The sequence below is a fragment of the Maylandia zebra genome, linkage group LG14 (assembly GCF_041146795.1).
Source record: "Maylandia zebra isolate NMK-2024a linkage group LG14, Mzebra_GT3a, whole genome shotgun sequence".
In the NCBI taxonomy this organism is placed as follows: Eukaryota; Metazoa; Chordata; class Actinopteri; order Cichliformes; family Cichlidae; genus Maylandia; species Maylandia zebra.
In genome coordinates this window covers 31,454,521-31,464,634 of record NC_135180.1, presented here as the reverse complement: position 1 = coordinate 31,464,634, position 10,114 = coordinate 31,454,521, and the positions used below count along the sequence as shown (strand labels likewise).

The 10,114-nt window shown below is 40.2% G+C and overlaps 1 protein-coding gene across 9 annotated transcripts in view; it reads right to left on the bottom strand.

Annotated features, from left to right (window-relative positions):
* Positions 1-341: 341 nt before the first annotated feature.
* The window catches only part of nbeab (neurobeachin b), a 210,689-nt gene continuing 200,916 nt past the window's right edge, over positions 342-10,114 (bottom strand). For 3 of the 9 annotated variants that reach the window (XM_014410085.3, XM_012921638.4, XM_014410087.3), the window contains 8 exons: positions 9,422-9,614; positions 8,591-8,662; positions 8,281-8,436; positions 7,082-7,252; positions 4,515-4,616; positions 4,080-4,276; positions 3,625-3,776; positions 345-2,226 (listed from right to left, as the gene is read on the bottom strand). In XM_014410085.3, coding sequence (XP_014265571.2) covers positions 2,136-2,226; positions 3,625-3,776; positions 4,080-4,276; positions 4,515-4,616; positions 7,082-7,252; positions 8,281-8,436; positions 8,591-8,662; positions 9,422-9,614 — 1,134 coding nt within the window. In that variant the 3' untranslated portion in view covers positions 345-2,135. Of the gene's footprint in view, positions 2,227-3,624; positions 3,777-4,079; positions 4,277-4,514; positions 4,617-7,081; positions 7,253-8,280; positions 8,437-8,590; positions 8,663-9,421; positions 9,615-10,114 lie in introns of all 9 variants that reach the window. The other 6 variants (XM_076873350.1, XM_076873351.1, XM_076873352.1 and 3 more) reach the window with 4 other exon arrangements.

Sequence of the window (10,114 nt, the reverse complement as noted above, 5' to 3'; positions counted from 1 at the left end):
TTACTGCTGTTAAACTGACTTTGTTGTAAAAAGGGCTTTTGTTTTTCGATTGAAGGGATCAAACCCAAAAAGCACAAGAAAAGCAAAGTGTGAGTTTTGGGGAATGTGCTGAATCTTCACCAAAAGCGTATGTAATGTTTACATACGGTGTGACAAAACGGGGAGTGCTGTTATTTTGGGGGAGATGGGGTATAAAAGAATAGTGTTGTTTACCCATATTCCATAAATGTAAGGATGCTGTACAACAATCTGAATGAGAACAAAAATAAAAAGGGAAAAAATATTGCTGTGGTTAAAAAGCAAACTTCTAACAATGTACTCTGCACAGAAACCAAACCTGAGAATAAAATGGATTTAATTTGTGAGGCAGTGACTTTTTGAAACACCAGATGGCAGTATGACCAAACACCACATAAATTCAATCTCCAGCTACTTATAACATGTACTGCACTACTGCTATAACACCTTATTATAGAGTAATCACATGAGTAAAATCTCAAGAATTACTCTTAAGGTGACTACAGTGTATGCAATCAATTTTAATAAAAACAATAGAAATTCAGCATACAGTTGCCAGTTTTGACCTAATTATTTCAGCTCCAGACACATCCTCCTGGAACATTTGCAGAATCCTTTTACTGTGTACTGATTGCAATAAAAATTAACTGCTTCATTCGGATATATTGTTAATGATATGACATTTTTATTCACAATAATGACACGATTTTCACAGGAAAGAAAAACCAGTGCCTTCAGGATTTTATAACATGCAAAATATTCAGCTTTGGGTAGGTAGGTTTATGTCTTGTAGCACCGGTTTAAAAAAAAAAAAAAAAATTAACCGCTAACTCCATCAGTTTGCATATTTTTGTTCATTTAAATTGACAGCTCATGGAAATCAACTTCTCCTTGCTTCATTTAAATCAAGACTCAATAGCTTTCATATCACCAAAAATAGACCATACTCATATTTATACTGCTGTCCTCTTCATTAATATGTCATTTTGTTACACTGCTGAATACCTCTCATTGACCTATTTGTTGAACATGTCATAATATTGCTTTCAGAGCATGGAGTTATGGAGGACAGAAAATTGCAAAAGAAGAATAACTTAAAAAAAATCTGATATACATAAAGAACAGTATAAATGTTTGCAGTGCCAGAAACTGTAGAATGTCTTTAAAAATGGCACTTTCAGCTTTACCATAAACACGTTGACAATCATTAGACAATCCAACAAATCTGATATTTTAATCATTCGATGTTTTTTGGAAGAAACGATGTCTAAAAATAAATGCATGTTCCACATGACAAACTGGAATCGGTATACAATCTTTTCATATTTTCCATTAATAAACAATATAGTCCCCGATTTAAAATAAATTTGGAAATATCCATATTTATGACATGGTCATAAACGCTTTTCACAAAGGACACACTGAATTTCCATATAGACATTCAAACACAACAAATTAACAGTAAACATTGTCTTTTCACATACACATACACTTGACCACTGTTAACGATAAGCAAAGAAGGGTCGTATACATGGAACTAACCAACTAATATCTGAAGAGCAATGAAAACCTTTGCAACATTTATACATGGCTTAATGGAACATGGTGGGTAGTCTAACAGCATTTAGATCGTTGCAAGTCTTTATAAGGAAGAAACACTTTAGACTGTCCTTTTTACAGGTTGAGCATTTTTTTTTCTTAGAAAAATGTTCCAAGTATCTGCCATACAAATGTTGTATAAATGTTCCTCATTTTGTTTCGCATTTTCACAGTTGAAACAGGAACATTAAGTATGTTTTAATAACTTAACTGTGTAATTTTGTTAATTAGAGTTGATTTCAGTCTCCTCTTATCCAGAACAGCAGACCTGCTCGACTCATTTGGGTAAATACTTCAGCTGGAGCTCAGGAGAAAACCAACAAACTGACTCCAGATTGTTTAGCAGCAGACATGTGTTCACCTCAGAGGCCAGATGAACACATGCAAGAACACACAGTCCTTTATCGTGCTGATGCCCCCAGCATCTTTGATTCTCTGCAGCACAACTCGGTCACTGGTTGATAGGTTTCCCTCTTAATTCTCCACACTAGCCTCCTGCTGCACGTATCCACCTCTCGTCAGTACCTGTTCTGATGCTCGTAGTGCCAGCGGTTGAAATCTATGTTAAATGCCACAATGCTGCCAGAGGCCATGCCGGTGATCAAAGTCCTAAAAGGCAAAAACACAAGGAATAAATACCAGATATAATATTCCAATGTTAGAAAACTACTGGAAAATGTAAATATTCTTTCTATAACTTAATGCTATTCTAAAGGTGTGTGAATGAGAGCGAGAAACCAACATGCGTTAAAATATGTTCACTGTTTAAGCGTACTGCCATGAATCTGAATGATTTGTTAAAATCCCCACAGTGAGTGAATGAAACCGGTGCAGGAGGTCATGAGGGGCTGTGACAGTAAATTACTGAGTTCCTCTGACAACTCAAGTGGACCACTGAGTCCCACTGTCTTTCTGTAAGTGCCCTATGCCCCCAGTGTCCACATCTGGCTGGTATGTAGGAAAAGCAGCTGATTTCACAGGGTCGTCTTATATTGCTACACCCCGAGGGCTAAAATGCTCCAGCACAATGAACAGAGTTTTAGAATGTCCTTCTGTAAAGGGAGTCAAGGAGCCCAGCTCACTTAGATTACCTAATGTCAACTTATTGAGAAAAGACACTGCAGCTGAATCGAGGGGTTCTTCAAATATTTAAGTGATTTAAGTGGTGGTTTAATACTTGTTTAATGTAAAAAAATAAATTAAAATAATTCAGTTTCCTCCAACTAGCCACTGCTTGTCTTAAAGGGTTATTTAAGCACCTTTGATGGTGCAGATTTAAGAACTAATGTTTGGATATATATGTGCTCACAAAGTTGAAGGGCATATGTGCATGTGTGTTTTTCAAAGCAAATTGAGCCTGATTTGGTGAAATGAAAAGTGAGACATGAACTTAAAAAAAATAGTGATCTGATGAAAATGTTGCACATTTATGCCTTGTTGATTACGCACACTTGTAATCAAGTTTTATGCATTTGGCCCGAGGTCTCTGTTTTTGGATAGGCCTGTAAATACTGAGGGATATTTGGCCTGTGGCTGTGAAGTGAAGCTTGAATGTTCAGGCTCTCTAACCTCTCTTGACTGCCAGGGTCACATGATGACGTCAGGCTTTTAGCCCCAAAGCGGACACTGCCGTCTGTGAGTCCAGACACTCATTATATGACTCCTGACAAATCTTGTGGAGAAATAACTTTCAGGACAAACAAGGGGCTGACCTGCCTTTAGATTTCTGCCTTCATGTATGTGTGCTGGCCAGTGTCTGAAATATATGCATTTGCACCCCTGTAATTTTTGTCTCTATGGCATGTGGATGAACTGTTAGAAATGTAGAGTTCTCAACCGGCTGGAGCAAAGAATTAAACCACTGACCTTCCAACAAGCTACCTGCTTTACCTCCTGTGCCACAACCGCCCCATTAAATGATTATAAATATACTTTTGTTTACCTCATTAAGCTCTTAATCTCATGGGCCTAATATACCATCACCAGCATACAACTGCTTGCCCTGACCTTTGATCGTGTGATAGGTCCATGGCTCGGATGCCTGCATCACAGCCTGGATAGATATAGAGCTGTTTGAAGTCACAAGCCTGCCACACCTCCACCACACCGTTGTCTCCACCTGTCACCAGGTTGTGGCCATCGCTGCTCAGGAGAATTGCCTACAGGAGGGATAGAGGCCAGTTACACGTGAAACTTCCAACCCAACATTTACTCACCTTTCTTGCTCCAGAATGAGAAATATATAGCATACTGAAAATACATGACATGATGCAACATACTGTACAACATTACTATCATCCAATCAAAGGTTAACTTGCTCAGTATGCATAAAAAAATGACTCAGTATTTGAATAAAATGTTATGTACTTGAGATTTAAATATCTCCAAACATTTTAAAACTGCAGATGAAAAAAAATGCATATTTCCTGGAGTATACTGATGTTTTTTTTAAGTTGGCATACCCTGGTGGAATCATTGACTTCCATTTGTGCCAGCAGTTTTCCATTAATGCTGAAGTTGCAGAAGCGTCCCCTCTCATAGTAGATGATACAGTGGCCCTCGCTGGAAACCGAGATGAGCCGTGGGCACAGATAGTGTTCTGGTCCCTCCAAAGCCCGCAAAAGGTCCCCTGTGATGGTATGGACCAGACACGGACCCTCTACCAAACCAGAACGCACATGTGATCAACCTGTGCTTATGTAAAGAATCTATAAAAATAGTCCATTTCTGTGAAGCGACTGCATATCTGTCATCTGGATAAACATTGGTTTGGAGGTGGTCACTAATCAAATGGTCATCTAATGCACGAGCACCGTTGTTCCAGTTTATTGGTGTACCTGATGTCACCTTTTTTTGTCCAGTCAATGTGACACGGAAGAACAAAGAAGCGCACTGACCTTTAGCTCCACTGATGACGAGGCCCAGCTCTGCACAAACTGATACACACACAACCTCCTGGTCGTGACCCGTGAGAACTGCTCGGGGTGCTGGGTAGTCACCTAAAGGACAAAAAGGCACACAATGTCACAAAACAAATGACTTGGCTAATTGTTTTTAAATCTGATGTGTGACTGCAAAAATCCTGTGAATAGCATGCTGCAGGTAATTTACCGGCCAGTACATAGTATTTTTGCGCTGTCACCGAGCACATTTATAAGACAATGAAATCATATAAACACAATCGCTGTGATTGTGACATACATCTGCTTGCAGGGAGGTCCATGTGAATTGTTATGTAAATGAAGGGATGCCCAGGGATGGCAGGGGAGGCACTTGATTTGATCCTGTGTGTCACATGATTGATGATGGCCGGGGGAGAGGTTAGTGAGGGGTGTTTCGTGGCACCTGGAGCCGACCTCGAATAGTGTCAGAACGATGAAAGCGGGAGTCTTTCTGAATTGCTCTGATCACCAAAAAAAAAAAAAAAAACCACCACTAAACCTTTCCCTAAATAGTGCTGAAGAAGGGAATGAACTTTTAATTAAATTATATCATGCGTAGAATGTTAAATCTCTTTAATTAATCATTAAATTCTACTTAAAGTAAATGACAAAACACAACTGAGAATCTCTAGTTGCTTTAAAAAACAAAGCTTAATATTCTGTATTTCTTTTGCTTAAAGGATATTTTTATATAGAATTTATATTTACACGTTTGTGATAGCTAACAAGTCTTCTGTTTGGGCCTTTACTGTAGTCATCACCTTTTCCCCAGCTGCTCATGCCAAACTTATGTCAAACTAACAACTGAGACTGTTGGTGTCCACATGTAACTAAAAGTTCAGCCAATTCCGTCAAACTTTCCCTATTCACTGGATGACAGCACCATCCTGATAGATGATGTTGACACACTTTCAACCTCACCACCACCACCTCGGCATATTGCTTCTATAGCCGCCGCAGCAGTCCAGTCAGTGAGCCGGACTGTGATCGATGCAACACGGTCCCTTAGAGACCGGGACCTGAGCAGTGCTGTCAGTCCCAGTACCTGCTGCTGAGGGGGGCTGAATAGGACAAATGTCAGCAAAAGCCTCCGGGGGAAAAAGGAGCTCACCTACCCGACAAAAGATTCAATCACCCTGTACCAACTAACCCCCCCACCCTGCCTGAACCCTTGGGACAAGCTAGATTCAGCCACAACAATTACTTGGTGCAAATATCTCCTTGCAACCAGCGTGATGGGCTGAGTCTGAGGAGCATGGCCATGATTGAGCTGGAAGTTATTTTAATTATTAGACATAGAAGTTGCATGCAGGCTTTTGAGGCATGGGTGAAATCAATTTCCTCGCGAACGCCACATCTGCGAGATGATAGAGTAATGATCCGGCAAGCTGCTGCTACATATTCACAGAACCTTTTACTAGCATTACAGAAAATATAATAGGCATGAAATCACTAGAATGATATTCTTGGAAAAGATCGCTCATTGAGACAGTCAATAAGGATACAAAGGACTGCTGTTTTGCTTTACGGCATTAATTTGGGGCCTTTAATTGTAAAGGTATGAAAAGATGGTAGTAGTTAATTTGTCAAGACTAATGCCTTTCATCTGTATTTGAATATGATCATTAGTGGGTCAAAGATTTATATAAGAATAAAGTTTAAAAGTTCTCAGCTGCATCCTAATTGTTTTCCGCTCCCTGTGCTTCAGCTACATAGCTTCCTTTTATCTCCTGTCCATTAAAGGTGCATTGTAAGCACAAGTAGTGTGAATATCAGGGGAATACTGTTTTCCTGCTGCAGTAACACAAGTGCTATTGCCCCTTGCTAATTGGAGGCATCCAAGCTGAAATTCTTAATTAACTGTCGGAGCTTCAGTGAAGTTAATTAAAGGACACTCACGACTAATTCAGAGCTCCTAGAATCTGAGACGACTGGAAACACGAGATCTTTTAGGGCACACACACGGCATTGTTATCCAAAAATAAAATAAAAACAGTTTTTTCCCCCCCTTTATTTTCAGTTTTTTCCCCATTCCACACCATATATGGTTCTGCTTGCTGCATGGTACTGTAACAGTTCCTTTTGTGATTAATTGTTTGAAACACAAGACAATCAGTGCGAATGAGAAACTAAATGAACTGAGCAGCAGAAATCACACACTGGGGTCTACTATTATGAATGCCAAGACATCTGGAGTCCTCTACTTGAAAGCAGCACATCTCAATGTAATGAATCACACTAATGTATCACAGCTTCGGTGCAGATAAATGATCGTCCCCCGTCACTCCTCTGGATTTGATTGTAGAATCTAATTATAGAATAGAAATATTTTTCACCAGTTTATTAAAATAAAAAAAAACAACAACCAACAAACAAACAAAAATACTAGACTTGTTTACCTTTACAGACTTTCATTTCACAACCAAGAAATGGCATAATTAACTATAAACATGTCCAGAGGGCAGTTCTTCTCCTCTTTTGTTATGCATGCGAGTGCGTGGCACTTGGATACGGTTACTCACTGTTATTGGGGTTGTCGCCGATAATATGGTGCCGCCCACTCCAGTACCATAGTAGCAACGTAGCATCACGGGACCCAGAGACGATGTAGCAGTCTCCTCCAATGTAGGACTCTGATCGGGCCAGACATGTCACCACGTCCCAGTGGCCAAAAACTATCTGGGTCAGCTTACCTAAAGTGGATACACGCTGTACATGAGTTCGGTGTTGACAAAGTCCAGAAATGTAAAGACTGCTACAACTGGTACTGTGAATGCTGTCACTTCAGTAAAGAGAGTTAATTTATTAATTAGTGAATAAATACTTGTAAAAGTTAATCTAGTGGTTAACCAGCTTTTCAAAATAAAACTTTTGCTTATGACCCCGTTTAAAAGATAACGTCCTTAGCATTTTTAAATGGATTATTTAAGCTACCCAGTGTTTCTAAAGAGAAAGAGAGTGTGTCAAACTCCTGTAATTATATAGCATATATAAATATGGAAGTGGCCACCATGACACCACTGATTTGTTTGTTTTGTTTGACTCACGATTTTGAAGCCATAGCATTTCAGACATCGCTATCTTGTTTTTCATTTTTAAACTGGATTTGGGAGGCAAATGATGGATCTGAGACAAATGGCATGCATATCCAGTAGCAACCTGTCAGTCACAAGGTAGCTACTCTCCAGTACATACCATGATTTTACTCAAAATAGGATAACAAGTTACAATATGATAAACATGCAGTAATAAATTAAATTAGTGACTGGGCCATAATTTAATAGGAAAGTGTTTAATAAGGTCATAAGTGAAGAGAGAAGAGGGAGAACTTTTGCAGAGCCTTTAATAGTTATTTTCACAACCAAAGGAACAAAATCAAGTTTAATGCAATTCTGCTCTAGCTTCACTTTTCAGACCTATCTTTTACATACAGTCTGTGCTTGCATTGTAAGGTGCAATGCTAATCCTTTTTATATATACACACATACCAACACAAATTAATGTTACCTAAGCCGACTGAAACATAAGAATAAGGAGAAAAAAAATTTAAAATAACTTTTTTTTTCTTATTTCAGTCCATTATTATTTATTATTTTCACCCATTTTCTACAAGGCTTGTCAGGAGAGAGGAGCAACAATACTGTATCATTACCGTCATAGCACTGTCCTCCACACATCAGTGCACACCTCTGTAGGAAATAGAGTTTACACTCTAACCTACCTGTCTCAGAGGAGTACACACGGAAGCTCTTGTCCCAGAAGCCACACACCAGGATGTAGCGGTTGTCAGCTGTCACGACAAAACAGTGTGTGGTGATTTGGATGCTTTGGTCCACTAGGTCTGTGATCTGACGCTTGTTGCTTCCAGTATTGTTGGCTGTGGGAAAAAAAAGAAAGAAAGAAATAACACATGTCCCAAGCAATTTCCCAAGCAAAGCTATAAATTAAGGACTGTGCCATTTTATACAGATCTAAAACTCCATTAGATATTTTTGTTTAATGCTGTTTTTTTTCCATTCAAGCTCACTCACCAACCAGAGAATCCATCTCTATGGGTAAGTGATGTGCCTGTTCCAGGGAGTAGCCGGGTGCTCCTCGGAGACCTGAATCCAGACAGATATGTGAGCCTATTTCTGACCAATGGACATATCTGCACACACGCGCACACCTGTTCCACTTTTAGAGCCAAGTTAATTCATGATATCTTCCAGGAGATGGAAGCATTGGAGGTCCATCTGTCTTACTCTGCTTTTTTTCCCCCCCAGAGTGTCAAATTGAATGGAGATATTTCATCCATGTGAACATATCTGGAGCCAGTTTTGAAGCAGCTACATGCCTGAAAATATGGAGGTCTTGTTATCGTAATTATTCTGAAAAGCCAAACCACATTTCCCTCCTCTCCAACAGGATGGCAAGGGTGCTGCAGCTGTGTTCATTAGTGTGGGTGCAGCCAGAGCCGCCACATAGAGCAGGCTCTTTGGTCCGGAGGTCTGTGTGTTTCTACAGTGACAGATGGGGATGTGTGAGGAGAATGTGGTGCAGTTGTGGCCTAATTTTCTAGTAACCATTGCTTTGGCCCTCTGACCCTGAGGTGAGGCCGATTCTCAGGGTTTGGCTCCGTGGGTAATGTTGTTCACACATGTCTGAGAAGTAACATGTGGAAACACTCACGGTCAGCTTACCTGGGAGGTGCTAGCCTCTCCCATAGCCAGCTGGCTGCAGCTCTATTATGAGCAGTTGGTAGTTTTTTTGGTGTGTGTGTGTGTGCGATGGTGATGAAGTGATTTTACAGGGCCACTGCTGTGGTAGGTATGGCATGTGGTGTGCCACACTTTTGTGCATGTGAGCTGAGCTCCACTCACCGACGGTGTTGTGCCATCGGTTGACTGCAAATAGGCGGCTGCAGGTGACAGTGACCACAGCAGGTATTGTAAGATGGGGCAGAGTGTTGGCAGCCACGTGGGTTACGGGTGAATTGGAGGGAAACTTCAACACCATAATGACATCCTGCTGCATCTGGTCCTTGAACATTAGGGGACTCTGTGGAAGGAAACACTATTGAGTAGAAGAGAGAAAAGACAAAGTGTAGAAAAGGATGGAGTAGTACAATGTTGGGAGAGGAGGAGGAGAAGGAGGAAGAGGAGCAGGATGGGAGGCGATGGAAAAAATGAAAAAGAAGAGATATGAAAAGATGAAAGAAAAAGAATGCAAGAGGCAATTAGTATGGAGGTTGGAGGAAAAACTAGGTTTAGACACAAAGGAGAGTTTCATGCACTGTCCCCTATGGGAAGCAGGGACTAAGACACAGGTAGACATGGGAAACTGGGATGGTATTGACTGCACGTATGAGATGGTGCATACATGTACATACATCAGAAAATGGCCCATAAGGAAAGCACTAAAAGCAACTGGCTTTTTAAAAACGTTTGCAATGTGCTTTTCCTACCTTTTCCTACTATGCTGACTTCTGCATGTGTAGCAGAAGTAAAAGCAATGGCAGACATAGTGATACTAGCAATACTGTAAGATCTGAAACAGTTTTAGGTCTCATCCTT